The sequence below is a fragment of the Notamacropus eugenii genome, chromosome 6 (assembly GCF_028372415.1).
Source record: "Notamacropus eugenii isolate mMacEug1 chromosome 6, mMacEug1.pri_v2, whole genome shotgun sequence".
Taxonomy (NCBI): Eukaryota; Metazoa; Chordata; class Mammalia; order Diprotodontia; family Macropodidae; genus Notamacropus; species Notamacropus eugenii.
This window is the reverse complement of record NC_092877.1, coordinates 316588671-316610073: the sequence shown is the minus strand read 5'-3', so window position 1 is coordinate 316610073 and position 21403 is coordinate 316588671. Positions and strand designations below refer to the sequence as shown.

The following is a 21403-nucleotide window of genomic DNA, read 5'->3' as shown; positions in this document are numbered from 1 at the left end:
ACAGTGGCTAAAGCAGGCGTTGTGGATCACTTAGAGCTAGATCAGACATTGAAGATGCCAAGGTCATCCACTGAATCCCAGTCATCCTGGGATATATATAATACATATATGTATATATATGTATACATATATATATTTTGTCTTGACCCTCTGAAAGAGAGACTGAGGCCAACAATTTTGTGCAGCCCTGCCTCACTTATATCCAATTCACTTGCAAGTTAAGACCTTGCCCTGTGATGCCACTGGTCCTCTTTGAAAACAAAGATGTACAACAAACTTCCCTACTTATGTTGGATTCTGCCTGTGTCTCTCTTTGGTACAGAGTGGGCAAGATGACTGTGGAGCAGTGGAAAGAGAGTTGGCTTTGGAGACAGAATATTTGGGTTTAAAACCCCACTGTATCCCTTAACACTTGTCTGACTTTGGGCATCTCTCTTGGCCTCTGTTTTCTCATTGTAAAATGAGAGAATTGGGCCATTTGATCTCTGAAGTCCCTTCTAGTTCTCAAACTTTATAACTATGAGGTATGGAGAGGACAGTCCATCCCCATTCTCCACCCTATTGCACAACAGTTAAAGCACTCAGAAGTTCTGGCCTCCAGCCAAAGGGTCCTAAAGTCTAGCTCCCAGGCATGAAGTAAGGTGGATGGGTTGGGTTTTTTTGGATTACGTTAGAGGTAAAAAGAAAGGTAGCCAGCCCTGTGCTCTTTACACCCTCCTTGCCACACCCCAGTTCTCTCTAGGTGAAATCAAGGACCTCCTTGAAGGGAATGGGGATAAGTGATATCTCCTCTCTAGACCTCAATTTTTCTCATCTTTAAATGTGGGATAGTGAAGGGGATGGTGTCTGAATTAGATTATCCAGCTATGCGCTTCCATGATACTATATCCTTTGCCTTGATGATGAGAGAAGGATTATGGGATTGATTATATGTATATGAGCCTCAAGTCATTTTGAGCATCTGTCAGTGGTCTCCTTTTTCTCTTTCACTGGTCGCCTGGTCATCAGAAACATGGGCTCCTCTGAAGCAGAAGTTCTCATTGGATGGACTGGATGGATGACTCTGGCTCTTGGAAGAGCTGGGTAGAGGGGAGGGCTGAGGGACTTGGGGAGGATCAGAGGCTGCCGGATGACACCCCTCCCTCCCCTTGAGGAAAGCATGCGCCTTGCCCAGCTCTGATGCTGCCAAGAAACTGGGAGAGCTGCCAGCAAGCACAGACCAGGGAGAAAAAAAGGGGAGGGGGAAGGGGGAGCCAGAGCCTGTAGGACCATGGCCTCCAGGCTCTCTAACCAGAAGCAGCCCTGGCTTGTTCTACAAGGCCTTCTTCCATGCTTCAGACCCTCCTCCCTCCCTCTATCTTTCACCTTTTCCTGTCTTCTCTCTTCAGTTCAGCTGTTCTTGGGGGACCGGGGTGGAGAAGTGGGAAGCTTTTCCAGGCTAGTCTAATCTCACACTACTGAAACTTGCAGTGGGTGAAATAAGGGAAGGATTTAGGTCCAGAGCAGGGTCTGCTGCTTTCAGATTTGCTGAGAGACACTGAACATCATCCATATGGATCAGAGGCAGAGAGAAACACCTCTTCTACATGTGCGTGCCAATAGGTATAATGGAAAGACACCTGGAAGAAGAACTAGGGAACTCCTGCTTCACTACCTGTGCCCTTGGGCAAGTCATTTCTCTCCTGTGAGGGAAATGACTTTTACTCATCTGTAAAATAAGCATATTGAACTAGACCGGAGAGTCTTGATTTCTTTTGGATCATGGAGCCCTTTGGCAGCCTGGTGGATCCTGTGAGCCCCTTCTCAGAACAGTATGCTTAAATAAAATAAATAAATAAAAATATGTAAGATCACAAAGAAAACAAAAAGTTAATAAAGTAAAATAAAAACTGCATTTTTTTCTCATCCAAGGTCGTAGACTCCATGAAATCCATCTAAAGTCCCCTTGGGGGCCTCATAGACCCCAGGTAAGAGCCCCTGGATTACGTGGTATCTGAACACTGCACCTTTTGTTATTATGAATCAGTATGTGGCCAGGGTGGTTGGGAAGGAAAAGGGAAGGTTAGTTCCCTCTTCACCCAGAGGTCCGAGCTGGTTTGGGACGATCTCTCGCAGTTTCAGCTTGGGTTGTATAGGCTTAGCAGCATTTCAGTTTATCCCCTCTCTTCCAGGCTGAAAGAGGAGATCCAGGATGAGTTCAGAGAAGGAAGCAGGAATAGGGGTCCAGGGGTCTGGATTTGGCATCCAGGATGGGAGGGAGTATTGTGTTTGAGTGACTGAGTATTTTTTTCTTAAGCCCTGGGATTGAGCTAGTAGCCTCTCCTCCAAGTAATCATATTGTACTCTGGGGAGCAATAGGGGGATTGGAGTGAGATCTGGAGGGAATCCATTCACACACGCGCACACACATACATATACACACACACACACTCACACACACTCACTCACACACACTCACACACACTCACACACTGCAGACTTGGACCACAGTGCTGCTGTGATATCTGTGCTCCTCCGGCTGATGTCTCTTTCCTGTGACAGGCTCAGCCCCCGTCTTAATTAAACCTGCGTCTCTCTCAAGGCTCCGAATCCCTTAGAAGTTGTCTGCCTGGCACAGCCCTCCCAGCGTGGAGCAGCCAGGAGCCCCAGCTTGACCGAATCCGTCCAGACACAGGCAGAGGTGTGCCGAGAGGCTGTCACTGCTGAGGGGAGGAGGAGAGGGAGCAGCCGGAGGGCTTTCCGGAGAAGGTCGGGGAAGTCCACACTGGTTAGAAGGTTCTTGGAAGCAGCACCTGGCTCCGACTTGGGACCTTGGAGAGCTGCGGGGCCCTCGGCTTGGGGCTACTGACCCTCAGTCCTGCTGCTCCCTTTGAAGGGCATGGGAGAGAGATTACTGGGGGCTGAGGCAGAGGAGACCCACGGAGGGAAGAGAGAGAGAGAGCAGAACCCTTGTTCCCCTCTTCTTTTTCCTCACTGTCCTTTGCTAAGGTCCCTTAAGGCCCCCACCTTGAGAAGCTGGTCCCTGTGACAACATGACACGTTTGAGCTGGTGCTTCACCTGCGTAATCCGCTGGGGCAAGTATCTTTTCTCTTGCCTTTTGCCTCTCCGATTCTGTCTGCGAAAGGAGGTAAGCCGATGGAAATGCCCTTCCCCATCCCTTAGGGCTGGTGGGCGGTGACAGTTCCTCAGGCCTTCCCGAGGCTCTCCCTGCCCTGCATCTCTCTCCTCCTCATCACCCCCAGAGAAAACATCAGAGATGGATGCATGAGCCTGGGTCTTCCCTGCCCTCAATATCTCGGCTCAGGGAATCCCTCTGGCAAAAGCCAGGGAGGAGAATTGCTGCCCATGACCCACTCCGCTCCATGGCTGCTCCTTCAGGTACCCCAGCAGCACCCCATGTGAAGCTGGAGCGCTTTGCATTTGGGATATGAGTTGAGATAATAGACACAGAGACCCTCTGGGGGATGTGGAGATTTGGACACAGAAAGGCCTTTCTGTGGGGTTTGACTCGCTGCCCCCAAGTTTCTGTGAGAGGGGAAGGGTCCCTGGAAAAAGCTTTTTCCTTGGAAGTACCAGAGGTTCACCTCTCTAGAGCAAGGAGCAAAGATGAGAAGAGGGAGATGAGTTTGGCCAGTACTTGATAAACATGGGACACCATGTCAGACCGATTCTGATGGCCTGAGGGACCAGAGAGATGGACAGTGAAAGGAACAGAAGCTGGAGGGAACTGAGGGAACAGAAGCTAGGTGGTGGGGTCTGGGGGAGATGGGCAGAGGATAGGGAAATATAGACAGGAACTGGGTAGACTGAGGGAGAGAGGCAAAAGATAAGGAAAGGTGGACAGGGTTTGGGTAGACTCTGGGGGAGAGAGGCAAAGGATACAGAAAGGAGGACAGGGATGGAGTAGACTCTGGGGGAAAGAGGCAAAGGATATGGAAAGGAGGACAGGGATGGAGTAGACCCTGGGGGAAAGAGGAAAGGGCCAGAATGCACTGGGGGAGAGGGGTATGAGATGGAGGAAGATGGGCAGGGGCTACATACACTGTCAAGAGAGAAAAGGATTAGGGTAACTTTGTGGAGAAGGCAGAGTCTCGGGGGATATTAGGAGAGGGCCAGGAATGGCATTTGTGGACATTTAGGAAGAGGGTCAAAACTGGGGATACTTCACATAGTGGCAGAAGTTGGTAGGATCCTGGGGAACAGAGGACAAGCCAGGGAGATGCTGGGAAGCAGGGTGTATAACATTTCTTCTGGAATGGGGTTGGATTTCCCAGCATAGCCCCTTTGGTAAAGCGTCCTTCCTTTCCAAACACATTCCTGGTTTAGGCTTCCCTTTGACTGGGAGTGGGGGGTGGGGAGAGAGGGAGGAGATGGTGGGAAAGCTTCCTGGCTGGGGTCCCTTTTAGAAAGAACCATTTCTCATGTGGCTAGGAATTAACAACTGGGGTGGCAAGAAGCCAGCTGGGCATAGAGCCCAGGGAGCCCCCTGAGCTAAGAGAAGGTGGTGTTGGGAGGGGAGAGGGATTCTGAAGGTTGTGACTGCTTTGCTTTCTAACCTGCCTTTCGTTCCTCTGAGTGAGCATGGGAAGATGCAATGGAGCATGACCTGGGGAGGGAGGGTGGGAAGCTCTGGGTATTTCTCTTTACCCCATTGGGTTTGTCTACTGCCCTTCCTTATGGGCAAGGCATATTTGGGCTGAATGTAGTTTCATGTAGCCACAGAATGTTAGAGATATGTGGAAGCTTGGTGATCATTCAGTGGGATGCTGTCATTATACAGAAGAGGAAACTGAGGCAGAGAGAGGAATAAGTTACTTGCCAAAAGACATGTAGCTAATTCATGGTGGAGAAGGATTACGGGGATTAGGACCCTACAACATGCATGATGCGCAAAAATGGCCTAACTCTGCAGCTTCATAAAGATCTGGTGATGGGGCTCCCTCCTGATTGCACCATCCCTGTCCCCCCTTGCCACAAAGTCAGAGGCTGTGCTGAGATGGGAGAATTTGAATTTAGCACTCTGAGGTCCTGTGAGGATGGCTTTCTTCTTAGTTGACTCCTGCCTTTCAACTTATCTTCCCACTCACCTAGCTGGCAGAGGGAAATGATGCCAGGCCACCCTTACTACCCCTTGCCAAAGTGCTTTGAGATCCTCTAGCAAAAAGTGTTGTCTCCAAATCCAGAAGAAATATAAAGGAGACTGACTGAAATATAAGAGGTCCCTGAAGCCATTCCAAGCTTGGCCCTGAGTTCAAAATCTTCTGGATCTCAATTTTCAGTTTCCATTACAATTGGAAGCCTGGGAAATGGACTGTGAGGACCAAATGTTCTCAAATACCTCTCCACTCCCCTCTTCTTCCAGAGAGCCTTCCTTCTCCTGCCCTTCCCTTTTCCATAGGAAGACAGAGACGGTTTGGATGGGAATTGAATTTCTTACTCTGATGGGCTGGTATGGCAGCTGCAGCTGGCTTCCTAGGTCTGGGCACTTTTATATCTTGAATGGGTATTTCCAGGCCTTTTCATTTCAGACAGGAAATTAGAGCAGGGGAATAGATAGAGATAGAGACAGTCATGATCCAGGAACTTATTACAAATTGTGGGAATTGTGGCCAGATCATAGATCCTCTCCCAGACCTATTCACCCTGAACCCTTCCTTTGCCAAGGTCTGTGAGTGATAAGAAAGTAAATGACTCTCCTTCCCATGTCCCAGGTGAAGAAACCAAGGCACACGCATGGGAGATATGGGAAGGGTCCTAGATGGAACTCAGGGAGAGATCAGGGAAGTCAGGCTAACTTTGCTCAACCCTGTCCCAGTTTTCCTAGTCTGAGGTCATCATGATATATAGCATTTGTATAATGATTTAAGGTTCACAAAACATTTAATGAGATGTTATCTCATTTGATCCTTTATAACAACTCTTAGTATTATCTTCATGATGGAGAAGTGTTTAGTGACTTATCCAGAGTCGCACGGCTATTAAGTGCCTTCAACAGGAATTGAACTGAGATCTTGGTGAATGACACCAAGCCCCACATTCTATGCCCTGTGCCACCCAATTCACCACTTTGTGTCTTATGTGAGGGTAGAAGGAAGGAATAGCTGGGCTGGAATCTTTGCGTCATCTGTTGATCCAGGAAAGGATTAGGAATGAGTAAGCCCTGGCTACTTCAGGCTCGCGAGATGAAGTGTGTTGGGATGGGTTGGTTAGCCACAGAAAGGTTGTCTGATAGGCACTGGGGACTCGGCTGGGCTCTTCAGCTCTGTGCGCTGGTCAGGCCTGCTCCAGGTGGGGCCTATTAGGGTGAGGGGCTGCGGTTTTCCTGGTGCCTTTGCAGGTCCCTCCCTGGCCAATCATGAGCCAAGATGAGGTGTTCTGCTGAGGCAGCAGAAGCTTCCTTGGATCCCCTTTCCTGCTCACCAACCCCTTCCCACTGCCCACTGGCTGCCAGCCAGGGCTCTATCTTCTATCCTTGACAAGCAAAAAGATGGAGTGCTGTTTTAGCTCAGGGGTCAAGGAGTTGACTCTGCAGGTGGGGAGGCTAAGGAATAATGAAGCGGATAGTAGCAGCTGACAATTCTGCCCCAAGACTAAGGCTAAGACATTCAGATTCTGAAATTTCTCCTGAAATTTGAGGTAAATCCCCAATATCTCTGTATCTCAGTTTCCCACTCTGTTCAGAGGTGGGGAGAGACCCAGGGAACAGCCCCAGGAATTTAGAGTCAAGAGGACCTGAGTTCTCTTCTGTAAGACTCTGTTTCCTCACATGTAAAATGAGGATGATAATAGTTGTATTACCTAACTCACAGGGTTGTGGTGAAGTTCAAATAATACAAGAAATATAAAGCATTTTGACATCTTTAAAGTACTCGTGGTGAACACTAGTCACATATTACGTATTATTGTTGTCTGGTTGTGTCTGATTTCTTGTGACCTCATTTGGGATTTTCTTGGCAAAGACACCGGAGGAGTTAGCCATTTCCTTCTCCAGTTCATTGTACAGATGAGAAAACTGAGGCAAACAGGATTAAGTGACTTGCCCAGGGTCACACAGCTAGTAAATGTCTGAGGCCAGATTTGAACTCAGGAAGATGAGTCTTCCTGGTTCCTTGGTCCATTGCACCACCTAGCTGCCCTATATTACATATCATTATGTAATGTTATATTTATAATTGATCCTAAACTACAGTTATTTTGGATTAGATCCTTTGGCCAAGTTACATCCTATTTCTGCCCTTCAATTTCCTAATGTGTAAAATGAGGGGTTGAGTTAGGCTATCTGTAAGGTCCATTCCAGTTCTAAATTCTATGAAAGGTAGGAAAAGGTCAGTCTTGCTAAACCCCAGCTGTGAATAGACCTGTGCGGTACAATCTGGAGGACTGTGAGTAAAAGCAGTAATATGCCTGGGATATATCCTTCTAGCATTAATGGAATTGGGACTATATACTACAAAGGAAGAGAAGCCGAGTTATTCTCTAAAGCTGTCAAAATGTTTTATATATATTATATTATTAGAGCCTCAAACCACTCTGTGAAATAGGTAATACAAAGGGTACCATCCTCATTTTGCAGGTAAGGAAAATTGAATCCTAGGGAAGTAAAATGACTTGCCCAGGGTCGTAGTTTAGTGAGTGCCAGGTGGTTCATGTCAACTAGCTGTTTTCCAGTTCCTTTGGAGACAGAGCAGGAAGAAAGAGCTAGAAATTCTACAAGAAAGATGGAGGTCAGATATTAATGAGGATGTTCTGAGGCCAGCAGCCTGTTTTACAGAGAGGGATGATGGAGCCTCTCCTTTCCTGGAACTTTCTCAGCCCTGAAGATGCTCTCAGGCCTGGATTGAGTGGTAGAGAAGGCACTTTTTCTAGAAGATTCTTTGAAGTCCTCCCCAATTCACCCTTGTCTTTTACCTGGGCCAATTCTATCTACTGAGTATAATTTGGGGGCAGGGAGGTCTGTACAGAGTGGGCAAAGGCGCCTCTTCATGAAGGTGGACACACTGGGGTGATGGAGGAGCAGAGAGAGGTCAGTCCAAGGATCAGGCTTAGAACTGGAGGAGACCTCAAAAGCCAGCTAGTCCAACTCTGTTGTTTCCCAGTTGAGAGAATGGAGGCTTACAGGACTCTGGGGGCCTGTTTAGACCATACACAAGTAGCAAATGTCAGAGGCAGGATGTCTCTCATTCTGATTCTGATTCTGTCACTGCTTGTGTGGCCCTGTGTCAGTTATTCTCCAAGTATTCATCAGACACTTGATTTGTGCAAAGCACTATATTAAGGGACACAGGGATATTTAAGAAATGGGAGCTGTCCTGAAGGAGCTTGTATTAATTGGAAGAGAGAAAGGAAAAAAGGAAAGAAAGAAGGAAGGAAATAAGAAGGAAATATGCCTTTTATTAAGTGTAAACATTGAGTTAGGCACTGTTCTAAGCTATTTGTGTCATCTCATTTGATCCTGAGAGGCAAATGCTATTATCATCCCCATTTTACAGCTGAGGAAACTGAGACAGATAGAAGGTAATTGACTTGTCCAGGGGTCACACAGCTAATGAGTATCTGAGATCATATTTGAACTCTGGTCTTACTGATCTCAGGTCCAGTGCTCTGTGTACTATGGAGTTCCCTAGCTGCCTTACCCAGTTCCTCCCAACAACTCTGGGAGATAGGTACCATTATTATCCCAATTTCATAGCTGAGGAAACTGAGGCAGACAGAGATTAGGTGACTTGCTCTGGGTCACACAGCTAGTGAAAGACAGATTTGGATTTGGATCTTCCTGCTTCTAAGACCAGCACTCTATGTACTAGCTTCTTCACTTACCTGTTAGGTAGTAGAGATCTAGGATCAGAGGACTCTACAGATTAGTCTAGCCCATTTGTCCCCAGCCTTAGATCATAGGGTTAAGGATGAGGTGGGAGAAGAGTTAGTTCAAGATGTCCATGAGTCCTTATGTGAATAGATATTTTGTTACTCAATGAATCCTGATAGTCTAATTATTACTATATAGTGCCCCCTGAATTTTTTGATAATAGGGAGAAATACAGGAAGGGCTTGAGCAGATAGGACTTTGGGGAAAACCTGGATAAGTTACAAGATAGGTAGGCATGGATGGGTCTGCAGTGTTGGAGGGAAATCCTGAACTGATAAGATCCCAGGTTCATTTGAGTAGAGACAGGCTTCATACAAGGAAAGGTTTGGGGACCACTTTCTATCGTATTTCTTGTCCTTTCCCACCCATACCTGAATTATATCCACAGCCTCTTAATTTGTCTTCCTTCTTCAAATCTCTCCCCTATTTCAGCCTGTCCTCTACTCTGCTGCTAATAGGTCATCCTTCCCCACTTGATAAATTCTAGGGGATCCCTATGAGTTCCAGGAGCACATACGAAAGAATCTGTTTAGCTTTTAAATGACTGCCTTTCACAACCTGGCCCCTGGTGTTCCTCCCAACTCTGCCTTTTCACACCATCCCCCATGCCTGACTGGGTCTCCCTTTTCATTTTCACCGTTGTTTCCCTGACTTCCGTCAAAGTGTACCTCAAATTCCACCCTCTGCAAAGGTCTTTCCTGGTCTCTCTCTCTCTTCTCCACTTCTGATATTACCCTCATTCACGCTGTATATATTTTGTATGTACTTCACCCTACCATGAATAAGCATTTGTATTTTATTTTTCCAATTATATGTAAAAACAATTTTTAATGTTTTTTAAACTTTAAGTGCCAAATTCTCTCCCTCTCTCTCTTCCTCCTCCCTACGTAACAAGACAAAATGATGTAGATTATACTGGAGGTGCTTATGTTGGTGTGTTTTCCCTCCCCTTTGAAGGCTAGGATTGTGTTTTTGCCTTTCTTTGTAATCCCAGCACTTAGCACACATTTACATAGTAAATACTTATTGACTGACTACCTGGAACCATTGACTGAGCCCATTTTACAGATGAGAAAACTGAGGTCCGTAAAGGTTAAATAATTTGCTTAAGGTCTCACAGTGGGTAAACAGCAAAGTCAAGTTTGAAACCCTCCTCTGACTCTAAATCGATCTTCTTCCTCCTAAAGGTCTATGGCTTGACCTTTAGACTATTTTAGTGGAGGGGAGCAGAGGTTAACATTTCTAGGTGAGAATGGAGAACTTTTAGTTTCATCTCAGCGATTATTTGTGAAGCACAATAAACAGATGAATATGGTTACCCACATTTCACAGGCAACAACCAAGGAAGCTGATATATTCAATGCAAGATGGTAGGTGCATGATGCATCACTTGAGTGACCAATATAATGAGTTGAAAGGAGTTTGGAAAAGGAGACATCAGCATGGATTGGGGAACAATCCAGAAGGGCTTGGGTTGGGCTTTGAATAATGAAGAATGGATAGATAGGATTTAGTTGGCCAGAAGGCATTTCATATGGGGGAGTGAGGTGCCCAAGGGCTCAGAAGTGGGGCCGCATTACGCTTTTCATCTGGGAAGAATCCCATCTGGCTAGAGTAGAATGTTGGGGTAGGGGAACAGTGAACCAGGTGCAGAGAGGTAGGTTGGGGTGAGGTTGTTGAGAGGAAGAGTTTAGGGCATGTTTGATGTGTCATTATTACATATATTCAGAGATTCCTGAGATTTCTGGGGCTTAGAATATAGCAAGAGGGTTGATTATTAGGCACCGAGAAGAATTTCCTGACATGGAAAGAATATAAAACATCTGCAGAGTAACATGTCATAGTAAAGGAGTATATTTGACTCACTACCCGGTGGCAGAGTCCTAATTTTGAAATTTTTCCAGCTGTGTAACTGTGGGCAAGTTCCTTAACCTCTCTGTTCCTCGGTTTCCTTCTCTGTAAAATCTAGATAATACCTGTGGACAACTAGGTGGCGCAGTGGATAGAGCACTGGACTGGGAAACAGGAAGACTCATCTTCCTGAGTTCAAACCTGGCCTCAGACACTAGCTGCATGCCCCTGGACAAGTCTCTTAACCCTGTTTGCCTCAGTTTCCTCATCTGTAAAATGAGAAGGAAATGGCAAACCACTCTAGTATCATTGCCAAGAAAACTCCAAATGGGATGACATAGAGTCAAACACAACTAAAAATGGCTGAAGAACAAAAATAATACTTGTATTTTCTACTTCACAGAGTTGTTGTAAGCCTTAAAGTGCTCTATAAATATGGATTATCTTTATTATAGTGTGCTTTCTTGGAAAATCTTTTGGCATTGCAAAGATACCCCTCTGCTTTGTGGGGGAGGGAGGCCAAGGAAGGAAGGAAGATGGGTGGTACCTTTAGGATGAAGGGTCCTGGACTGCATGACCTCAAAGTTTCTTCCAACCTTAGACTTATTTATCTATCATTATAAACCCCAGTGCTGGGGTCTGGGGAGTGGGGCAGCTGCTGGGGAAGGAAACTGCCTGGACTTAGGAAGCAGAGCCAGGGAAGGTGTCACAGAGTTATTGCCTTTTGTCTGGCTGGCTTTTGCCCACACTTCTGGGAAGCTCAAAGGTGATTTCTCAGAAATCCAGAGATAGCGAGAGAAGCAAAAGTGCCTATGATGCAAGCAGTGACTGCTGGTTGGCACGGAGTGATGGGGGCAGGTGGGGGCTCCATGCAGGTTAACTGCCCCCCTCCCCCAGAAGGAGAGAGGTTGGCCGGTACCAGGAGTCAGGTTACTGGGGATGGGGATGTAGGGTGTTAGTGACCCAGAATCACTGTAGGGTGCCTCTTGCTTATTGCCCCACTTTCCCCTCCCTGCAAGCCTCTGATGGGAGAAGAGGGACAATGTTGAATGTTCAGTGGGAATCTCAGAGGGGATTGCATAGTCAGCCAGAGAGGGGAACTTGCAACAACTGCAGTGTTGGCTCAGTTATCAATCCCTACCCCCATTCTTTTGCACAGACCCTGGGTATGAGACTGGGTGAGAGGCTAGGAGAAAGATCTGTAATTGGGTGGTGGTGAGGTGGGGGATGTCCTTTGAGTTACTGCCAGGTCTCTACTAGTCCTGCTGTCAAACAGCCGTCAATAGGTTTTGGGACTCCCCCATCCTCAAGTCCTACGTGGAAATACAGCTTCTCTCATGCCTAAGCTTCTGCCCAATGCTGAGAGCCAGGATTGCAGTTCTTATTCTGTGTGTTTGTTACAGCCTAGCGCTGGAGAATAACAGAACCAGAAGGACCTTCAGAGATCACTTATATCCCCCTGTCCCATTTTACAGATGGGGAAATAGAGGCTCAGGGAAGGGGGAATGATCTGTTCAAGTTCATCCTGGTAATGGTAGAGTTGGGACTAGGACCCAGGTCCCCTGATGACCAGTGTGGTGCTGTCTCTTTCCTTGCTTTCCCTGTCTGTGCTGATAAGTGTTCTTCTCATACTTTAGGGTTTCCTTGGCTGGATGGAGTGGCTAAGCCATGGTCTGGAGCCAGCACACCTGATTTGAGTCAGGGTCTGAGTGAGGATACAGATTGTAGAGGAGGTGATATGGACTTTGGGAAGACTGATGAGATAGAAAGGGTGATGAGGTGAGAGTGCATGTGGGTGTCAGAGCGTGGATGTGTGCAACGGATACGTGCCACCTGCATAGGGTCACATGCTTGCCAAAGCATTCAAGTATCTAGCCAAGCATGTATAGGGCTTCATGCCTGGCATGTGTATATGTATGTATCCATGAAGGTAGGGATGGAGAACCTCTCAATTTGTCACTGAGGATAGCTTTGTGGGTGTAAATTTGTGTGTGTGTGTGTATGAGAGAGAGAGAGAGAGAAAGGGAGAGAGAGAGAGAGAGAGAGAGAGAGAGAGAGAGAGAGAGAGAGAGAGAGAGCGCTATGAATATAAGAGATGGATGAAAGGATTTCTTTGTAATTTTTCTTGCTTTCTGCTCTCCTATGAAGTAAGTTAGTGTGTACTTGTGAACTGAAATGGTACTTAGGTATCAACATATCTGACTGTGTGTGTGTGCGTGTGAGAGAGATATGAATATAAGAGATGGATGAAAGGATTTCTTTGCGATTTTTCTCTTTCTTGCTCTCATGAATTAAGTTAGCGTGGAAATGTTAGCTGAAATGGTACTTAGGAATCAACATATGTGATTTCGTGTGTGTGTGTGTGTGTGTGTGTGTGTGTGTGTGTGTGTGTAGAAGGGTGTGTGCCTATATGGCTGGGCTTGTGCCTTAGAGTCTCCTCATGCTCAGGGACTTCTACTTGGAACTGGGTGGGTGACTCACCAGTCCCCACCCACCCTTGCTCCCAGCCATGTTAAAAACTTGGAAAGATTTATTTAATTTTTTGGAAGAGAATGGGATAGAGAGGAAAGGAGACAATGAGGGCAAGGGTGGGGGTGGGTGATGTTATTCAGTTTTGCTGGATTCCCATGCAGCGCTGCAGGGAGAGTCTGGATTCTGTATCCCACTTCCCCCCATCAGTCATATCCTTGAACGTTGATGTCTGAAAACTGGGGATGTGGCAAGAGTAGGAGGGGAGCTGAGGTTTGGGAGGGCACTGGGGGAAAAGCAAGGAGGGAAAAAATAATTGAGGGAAAGGGACAGGGACTGGGGGATGTTGGAGGAGAAGGTCAGGGACAAGGGTTGGGAAGAATACTGGGGGAGAGGAGCAAGGACTAGGGGAACATGGATGGAGAGGAGAGGGCAAGAGGCTGGAGGCTATTGAGCAGAGAAAGTTTGGAGCTGGTGGGCACTGGGGAATCTCAGGGGGAGGGGGAAGTGAAGGAAGGAATTGGTGGGAAGGAGAGACCTGGGAAGGAGAAGAATTGGTGGGGGGTGAAGGAGGGAGAGGAGGAGGAAGAGGGGAAATGCAAACCAAATGTTGGCCCGGGGAAGAGTAAAGAAAAACAGACTCTCGCGGGAGACTGGAGCGGGGCTCCCTTCAGGAAGGGAAGGGCTGGGACAGATGTTTAGAGAGAAGAAAGAAAGAAAGAAAATACTGGGGAAAAGTCCATAGATTGGAATGTGTGGGGGTGAGTGGGAGGGGGAGCGTGGAAGTGATGGGGAGGGCCACTTACCATGCTGACCGGGATCTGGCATTCTCTTCTAGGCTCTCTGAGAGTGTGGACTGTCAGTTACTGGTCATGTGTGTGTGTCTGTGTGTGTGTATGTGTGTGTGTGTGTGTGTGTGTCTGTGTCTGTGTATGTGTGTGCTAGTGGCCACTCCGGGCATTTGTGACTTCACAAAGCTGTCAGTGTGTGGGGGCGTAGGTGGGGCGCTGTCTTGCCATGGAGAGGCAGTCTCTCAATCTTTTCTCACAGCATCAATACTCTCTTCCATTTCTGTCGGGCAGAAGGGGAATGTAGCCCACTGACTTCCATGTTTTCCTACCATCATGTCACTGGGCAGCCCTGGAGTTCTTATAAGTCTCTAGGGGATCAGAGCAGCCACCAAAATGGGAAGGCAGAAGTTGGGAGGGAGAGGGGTATTGATCAAAGAGGGATGCAGGTACATGAACACACACACCTGTGAGTGTGTGTGTGTGTGTGTGTGTGTGTGTGTGTGTGTGTGTGTGTGTGTATGTGGCGGGGGGGGATCCAATTGGGGACAAATGAATGAAGCTTTGCCACCAGACCCCTTCCCTTTTCCATCTTCTTTTTACTCATGTAGGAGTAAGGGAGCTGACCTGCAACTCCACCAGAAGGACTGGGAAGGACAGAGAAAAAGGAGGCAGGGACAAGGGGGGCGGGAGCGGGGAAGAGGAGGGGGAAAGGGAGGGCCAGCTGCAGGGAGGGAAAGGAGGGAGAGAGGCAGGCGGCAAGCGCAGCCAGACGGATGCTAGCTCAGGGAAAGGAGGCAGAGGACTGAGGGACTGCAAGGTCTCTTCTACCCTGTCCTGCTCTACTCAGCTTGGCCCAAGTGGTAACCTCAGAAAGGGCATGTCTTTAGGCTCCGGGGTGTGACCCAAGAGACTGGATACAGCTAGAAGATGACGTGGATCTGTCTGTCTTGTATGCTCTGGGTAGGTCGGGTTTTCTCAGCTCTGGGGGTCATTCCCTGCCCCTGTCTCCACTTCATTCCTGGCCTGATTTCTTAGGTAGAATACCCGGTCCCCAGGGAGATTGGAGAGCCGGGTCAGCATTGGTGGTATGTGTGGGGCTGGGGGATGGCTTTCTCCCTCTAATCACTATCTGAATAGGTTGCAGAAAGTTCTAGGGAAAGAATCCCTCACACCTTAGGGACCTCTTCCGTTGTTGCTATGTGCTGGTTGACTTGTTCTTTTGGCTAATATTTTGGACTTCCTTGTGTGTGTCTGTGGCCCTTATACTCATAACCATAGCCAGAACTATCCCTCTCCCCCGCTTCCCTTTTCCCTAGGCAGAGGCTACAAGGTGTCCTGGAGTGGTGATAGGAAGGAGACATTCCCTGAGCCCTCTGCAGCCCTATTCTGCCTAGATGTTCGAAAGTCCCCTCTGAACTCCAGCAGCTGCCCAGCTCTCTGTGGATGGGTGGATGCATTGAGAGCTGGGGGTAGGTTGTGCGTGTGGAGGGACATGAGGAGGGCGGGGTGGAGAGGGTGTCAAACATCATCCTGGAAAATCACGGTAAAATCAGGACTGGAGAGAGTTCCACTCTAATTCCATCACAGACCTACTCTTGGCCATGACCTCCAATGTTCCCTTCCTCCATGGGGATTTTACCTGAGTATCATCTACCTCTCAACCTTCTCAGGCTGACTTGACTATCCTATGCCAGGTCATGGATTTTCTCTTTCTTTCTTGGCCCCCAGTGCAGGTATGTACAAAGGGATTGGGAATAGAGCCTGTAGCCCACATGGTCCAGGTAATTCACGTTGTTCCTGGGCAGAGGTTTAGGGGAGTGCAGAACGGGTTGGGGAGGCTATGTGGTAGGGATGGAATGGGGGAAATGAGTGGAAGAATAGGGGGAGGGCAGAGAGGAAGAGAGATTCCTAGCAGTATGGCCAGACCTCAGGGAGACCCTCATAGAGGGGTCTCCAGACATATCCCCACCCCCTTCTCTCCATGGGTTGGCTGAGAGAAAGCCCAGAATTCAGGAAAGGTCAGGGAGATGAGAGTGCTATTGGGGAATAACCTTAGCCAGGGGTTAACTTCAGAGTCTGAGAAAAAGATAGGAGTTTTGGAGTTCTGGTGTCCAGATGTTCAGATGCCTCTGCTGGGAGGGCCAGGATATCCCACCTTGTTTACAGGGCTGAGGGCTGGGGGGAGTGTTCAAAGAATAGGGAGACTCTTTTGTCTGAGTCCAGGGGAGAGACTATCTTGTCTTGGGATTGGATTAGTAGAGAAAAATAGAACTTAAAGTACAAATTTGGTCAAATGGTGGTGCTGGTGGTGATATTCTATGATTCTAAGTGTTTTTAACCCATAGGAGGGATGCTGCAGGAATAATCAATGGGCTTTGTAGGGCTGGAAAGGATTGGAATGGGGGAGGCTGAACGGGGTGGAGTGGGAGGCCAGGGGATGAGGACTGATTAACGGGCCTCAAATCTCTGGGGTCCTGCTACACAGAGACTGGTGAGCAGCTGGTTTTCATCTCCACCAAGGCTGAAAGATGAGGAAAAGGGGTTGGCACTTCTGTAATAGGATGGATGGAGGTTAGATTTCCTGTGCACTCTTTCCTTGGAAGCCTTTGAAAGAATAGTAAAGAACCTCTCCCCCTCCCCACTTCCCCTCCTCTAAATAGGGAAGGTCAACTGGAGGAACCCATTCTGCCAAGGAGCAGGAGAATAAATGAAGTGACCTTGGGAGGGGCTAACGAGCCCTTTATATCTCATCCTGTCCCAAATGAAGACTCCCAAGTCTGGGATTTCTACTCCACTCTGGGTCAGGGGTGTGTCTAGCCCCCTCCAGCCCTGTCCCAGAGTCCCAGAGCCCCTCAGACCTGGTGTTTAGCATCTCTTTCGTTCAGGAAAAAGCTCACTATTTGTTTTTTGCTTATTTGTTTTGTCAGATGCATCAATAACCTCCCAAAGAACAGAAATTTCCTTAAAAATATTTTTCAAAACTAGTTTTTCTTATTTCTATCTTTTGATTTTGCATTGCCTAAAATTTCCCTTATATTCCTCCCCTTAGCGTCTTCTGGGAAGCCATCTCATAAAAAAATTAATTTAAAAAATAAAAGGAAAAATTAGCAAAACTGATCAACAAATTGAAAAAAAAAATCTATTATATATAATGTTCCACATCCGTGGGCCTCCTGTCCCCTGCCCCTCCACTGCCAAAGAGTGGGAGGAAGAAAAACTTCTTTTGGAAAAATCCCTTTCCACTGTAATCTGTACTATTTTTTACCACTGCCCCTAGCCAGGATGGTCCCTCCCCTGGATCTAGACACAGGTTGAGAGACACCTTTAGCATTCTGACCCTGCTGCTGAGCCATCTGGGTGCCTGACCCCAGAACCCCAGGGTCTCTTCCTTGGGTTTTGACATTCACATTTCTGTGTGGATGTTACACCTTCTTCTCCAAACTCAACCTGTCCCAAACTAAGCATATCCAAATCTTTTCCCCTAAACCTGACTTCACTGTTTCTGATACAATGTAAAAATTCCTCAGGGGCAGGGACTATTTCATTTTGTTACCACCTGGCATCTAGTAGGTGCTAATAAATGCTTGTTTATTGTCTGTGGCACCCCCTCATCTGTCACACTCCCAGTGTTGGGGTCATCTTTAGTGCTTTGTTCTTCCTTACCTCCACCATCTCTCCTACCCATCCCATTCTGTCACCATTGTAGAACCAGCTCTTTCCTTACCCATTCTCTTCTAGACTATTTCCTTTAATAGCTTGCTTGAGGATCATAGATTCTGAAGTTGGAAGAGATCTCAGAGATCACCTAGCCCAACCTCATCATTTTACTTTATTTTTAAACACATCTTATGGATAGCTTTTGTTTTTATATCAGTCATTTCTACATAGTTTCTTTTCCCCCAGCCACTATGCCCAGTGAACTTTCTCTTTTCACAAAGAAATTTAAGAAAATCCAACAGAGCCAATTCAGTCATCTGATAGTTACAACATGGCACATCCATAGCCCTCAACTCCCACCTCACAAAGGAATAGTAATGATAACACCTAAAAAGTCTTGAAAAAGAAAAGCTTTTATATCAAAATACTTATCAAAATGGATCTTCTGAAATTTATCTCATTTTATCTTCACAATGACCCTTATTCCCCTTTTACAGATGAGGAAACTGAGGCCAGGAAAGATTAAGGGACTCTCTCGAGTTTGCACAGCTAGACTCTCTGAGGTCAAATTTGAACTTGAACTTCCTCACTGGAGGTTTAGCTTTCTGTCCACTATACCACCTAGATGCAGGGCTTTTAAGTCACTTTTAATCTAATGAAGAGACCTAGAAAATCCAATCAGAACAGGGTGAGAATTCTTCCTCTGAATCCTATTAGACTCCCTTGGACACATTAGATGTACTAAAACTGAATAATTTACTTTACACTTTAGAGGTTAACTAATCTAACCCCTTCATTTTAAAGAGGAGGAAACTAAGACTGAGTTGAAGGTACTTGACCAAGTACATTATCACAGAGGTAATGAATGGCACAGACAGAATTTGTCCCTGTGTGCTCTGAGGCCAGGCAGAGTCAATGCACAGTGCCTCTTTGAAAAGCATTTTCCTGAGAGTTGATTGAAGCCCCTGCATTTTATAGATGAGTGACTTGTCACACAATAGGTGCTTAATCAATGCTGGTTTCCTCCCTTCTCTTCCTTCCCTCCCTTAAGTGTTGAATTGAGGACTAGACTGAGGGCACTGTGTAGCAGCTCCCTCCCCTTTCTCTCCTCCACCTCTCTAGGCCCTCTAGCTTGTTTAGGTTAGGAGATAGAAGGGTCAGTAGCTAGAGAAGAGAGATGGATGTCCCTGAGTTTAATTTGTGTGCTTCTCTGTATTTGGAGACAGGGGACCTGGGTTCAAATCCTGATTGGCATCATGGCTCACTGCCTGTGTGACTTTATGCAAGTCATTCCATTCTCCAAACCTCAGTAACCTTGATTGTAAAATGGGGTTGGATGATCCAACCCTAAATCCATTATGCCATGTTGTTCAGGGACCTGTTCCAGTACCTCATCCTACAGCCTCTTAAAAATGGGACTAGCCAATTAACTGGGAGGGTCTCAAGATGGGATTTAAGTCTAGGTGATGAAATTGACAAGAAGTTTAAGTAAATTAATAGAAAGTAGAATTCATGGGGCCTGTCACTGACTAGACCTCAGGCTAACACCTTTTACTGGACCAGGTTTTTCCCTTTGATGCCCCTCTTTCTGACCCCCTCCTTAGCATCTCTCAATCCATTCTCTTTTCTTCTCAGTGTCTCCCCCAGACACTTCCCTTTTATTCTCAGTGTCCCTCCAGAGTGACCCCCCCCCCCCCCCGCCCCAGTCCTTACTCCTACCCATTTCCCATTGAGACATTTATCTCAGCTTGGCTCTCCTCAATGCCCTTTCTCAGCTTTTGTCCCTCTACTCCCAGTGTCCCCTCATCCCCTCATCTTTCTTAGCATTCCTAATACTTGCATACATTCCTATGCAATGTCTGGCATATAGTGAATACTTGTTGAGAAAGTATATGTGTGTATATGTACTGTATGAGTAGCAACAGGTCTGATTGGCTCATGGCTAAGCTTTAATGCAAGTAAGGATGAATGGGGGACACAGAGAGAGAATCACCTTAAAAACATCAATTCTCTTCCCCAATCTAGGCACAAATCAGGGCTCACCTGGAGAACTAGGTAGTCTAGGGTCTGTCTGAGGTCATTCTGGCCCCATTCTCCTATTCTGGGGGCTTGATGTGGGGCTGTGAGGTCTTAACATACTTCTTTCCTGATGTGTCTGCTTAAAATATACTGTTGTTAGTAACAGCTCTGCCTGGTCTCGAAGCATGATTTGCCAACCCTTAGGAGGCCAACATTTCACCTCATTTTGTCTCAGCCTCCCCTAATGGACCAGTGTATTCCCTCTTGCTACCTCTTCCCTTCCCCCTTTGATTCAATACAGTAAACATTTATTAAACACAGCTGCCAAAGGGATACTCTTAAAGGGAAGATCTGACTGTGTTATTCTACTGCTCAATAAACTCTATTGGTTCCGTATTACCTGTGGGATCAAATACAAGCGCCTCTATTGCATATTTAGAACCCTTTACCACCTGGTTCCAACTTGCCTTACCAGGCTTATTTTATTTTACTACTCTTCATGCCTTTCATTCATTCTGTGTTCCAACCAAATTGTATCCTCATTGCTTAGTATAGGGACAGGCATACAGGCATTAAGCACATTGGTGCTTGTGCTAGGCATTAGAAAGTCAATCAATCAATCACAATTTATTAAGCACCTACAATGTGCCAAAGATAAAATGAGAAGCAAACCCTACCCCCAGAGAGCTTACATTCTGCTGAATGATCTGGTCCATTAGATTTGGGGTGTGAAATAAAGAAAGGAACATGGACAGAGAAAGTGGGTGTGTCCAAACAGTATTTATGTGTGTGTGTGGGCGGGGGGGGGGGTGATTATGGGAAATTTGGGGAAAATTGGAATATCTGCAAGATTTTTATTAGCCTTAGATCCAGAGGGACTTTGGCAGCTTAGACAAAACAAGGAATTAGGTATAACTTGGTTTGCTCATAAAAACACGATTTCCACATCAAATCTGGAAGTACATCAGGCAATAGTTAGAAATTTGCTAATTGAATTTACCAGGAAATGTTTAAAGGTTTCATTACAAAGCAGAGATCTGAGCTTTAAGGAATCATGCATCTCTGAGATCTTGCTGCCCTAGGAGAAATGGCAAGACTATGATAACAGAAGAAATCCTTAACATTAAAGCGAAAAAAAAAAAAAGTTTGGTGTACTTGATGTGAAACAGACACAGGAAACCTCTTGTTAGGTTAAGAAGCTGAAAGGGGAAAAAAAAAGTCTTCCACCTCCATCCTCTCCTTACCCTCCCAGAAAAATAAAAAAAAAACACAACACAAACAAGCCTTAGGACCAATTGGATACTTTGTAGCCCACATGAAACTTTATCTCCCCGCCTCATTTTTTGAATGGGCCAGTCTCTGTGGAAGCCGCAGCTCCCTCTAGAGTCCGGAATGCGCAGTGTTCTTGCCTTTGAGATTTCCCACCCCTTCCACTTCGTCCCTCGGGTTCAGGAACTGTACTGATTTGATACAGCAGATGGTTTTACATCAAAACCTTCCTGTTGTATGGTTCTTAGAAATTTTTTTTTCTTTAAAGAGAGAAAAGGCCTGTGAGCTTCTTATCTTAAGCATTTCATGCTCCATTACGTTCAGGGCCAAATGAGATAAAGTATGCAAAGTACTTTTATGTGCCAACCATTATTATTATTTATCATTTAAAAAATTATAATCCAAATGTTTCCAATTATTCTAATCCCCAGAAAGAAAGAGTGCTTCCTTTCCCTCTTCCTAGCCCTCTGCCTTTCTTTA

The 21403-nt window shown here is 46.4% G+C and overlaps 1 protein-coding gene and 1 long non-coding RNA gene across 16 annotated transcripts in view; one reads left to right on the top strand and one right to left on the bottom strand.

Annotated features, from left to right (window-relative positions):
- Window positions 1-21403, top strand: part of TNS1 (tensin 1) — a 316581-nt gene that overhangs the window by 40353 nt on the left and 254825 nt on the right. Inside the window, exon 1 of one of the 15 annotated variants that reach the window (XM_072617733.1) lies at window positions 2503-3128. The exons of 12 other annotated variants lie outside the window; for them this stretch is intronic. In XM_072617733.1, coding sequence (XP_072473834.1) covers window positions 3033-3128 — 96 coding nt within the window. In that variant the 5' untranslated portion in view covers window positions 2503-3032. Of the gene's footprint in view, window positions 1-2502; window positions 3129-14744; window positions 14939-21403 lie in introns of those variants that run through there. 2 more of the 15 variants (XM_072617743.1, XM_072617738.1) reach the window with 2 other exon arrangements.
- LOC140509801 (uncharacterized) lies at window positions 1874-14163 on the bottom strand. Its single transcript, XR_011968923.1, has 2 exons — window positions 13994-14163; window positions 1874-2172 (listed from the first exon to the last, which is right to left on the bottom strand). It is a non-coding gene; the product is annotated as an uncharacterized lncRNA (long non-coding RNA).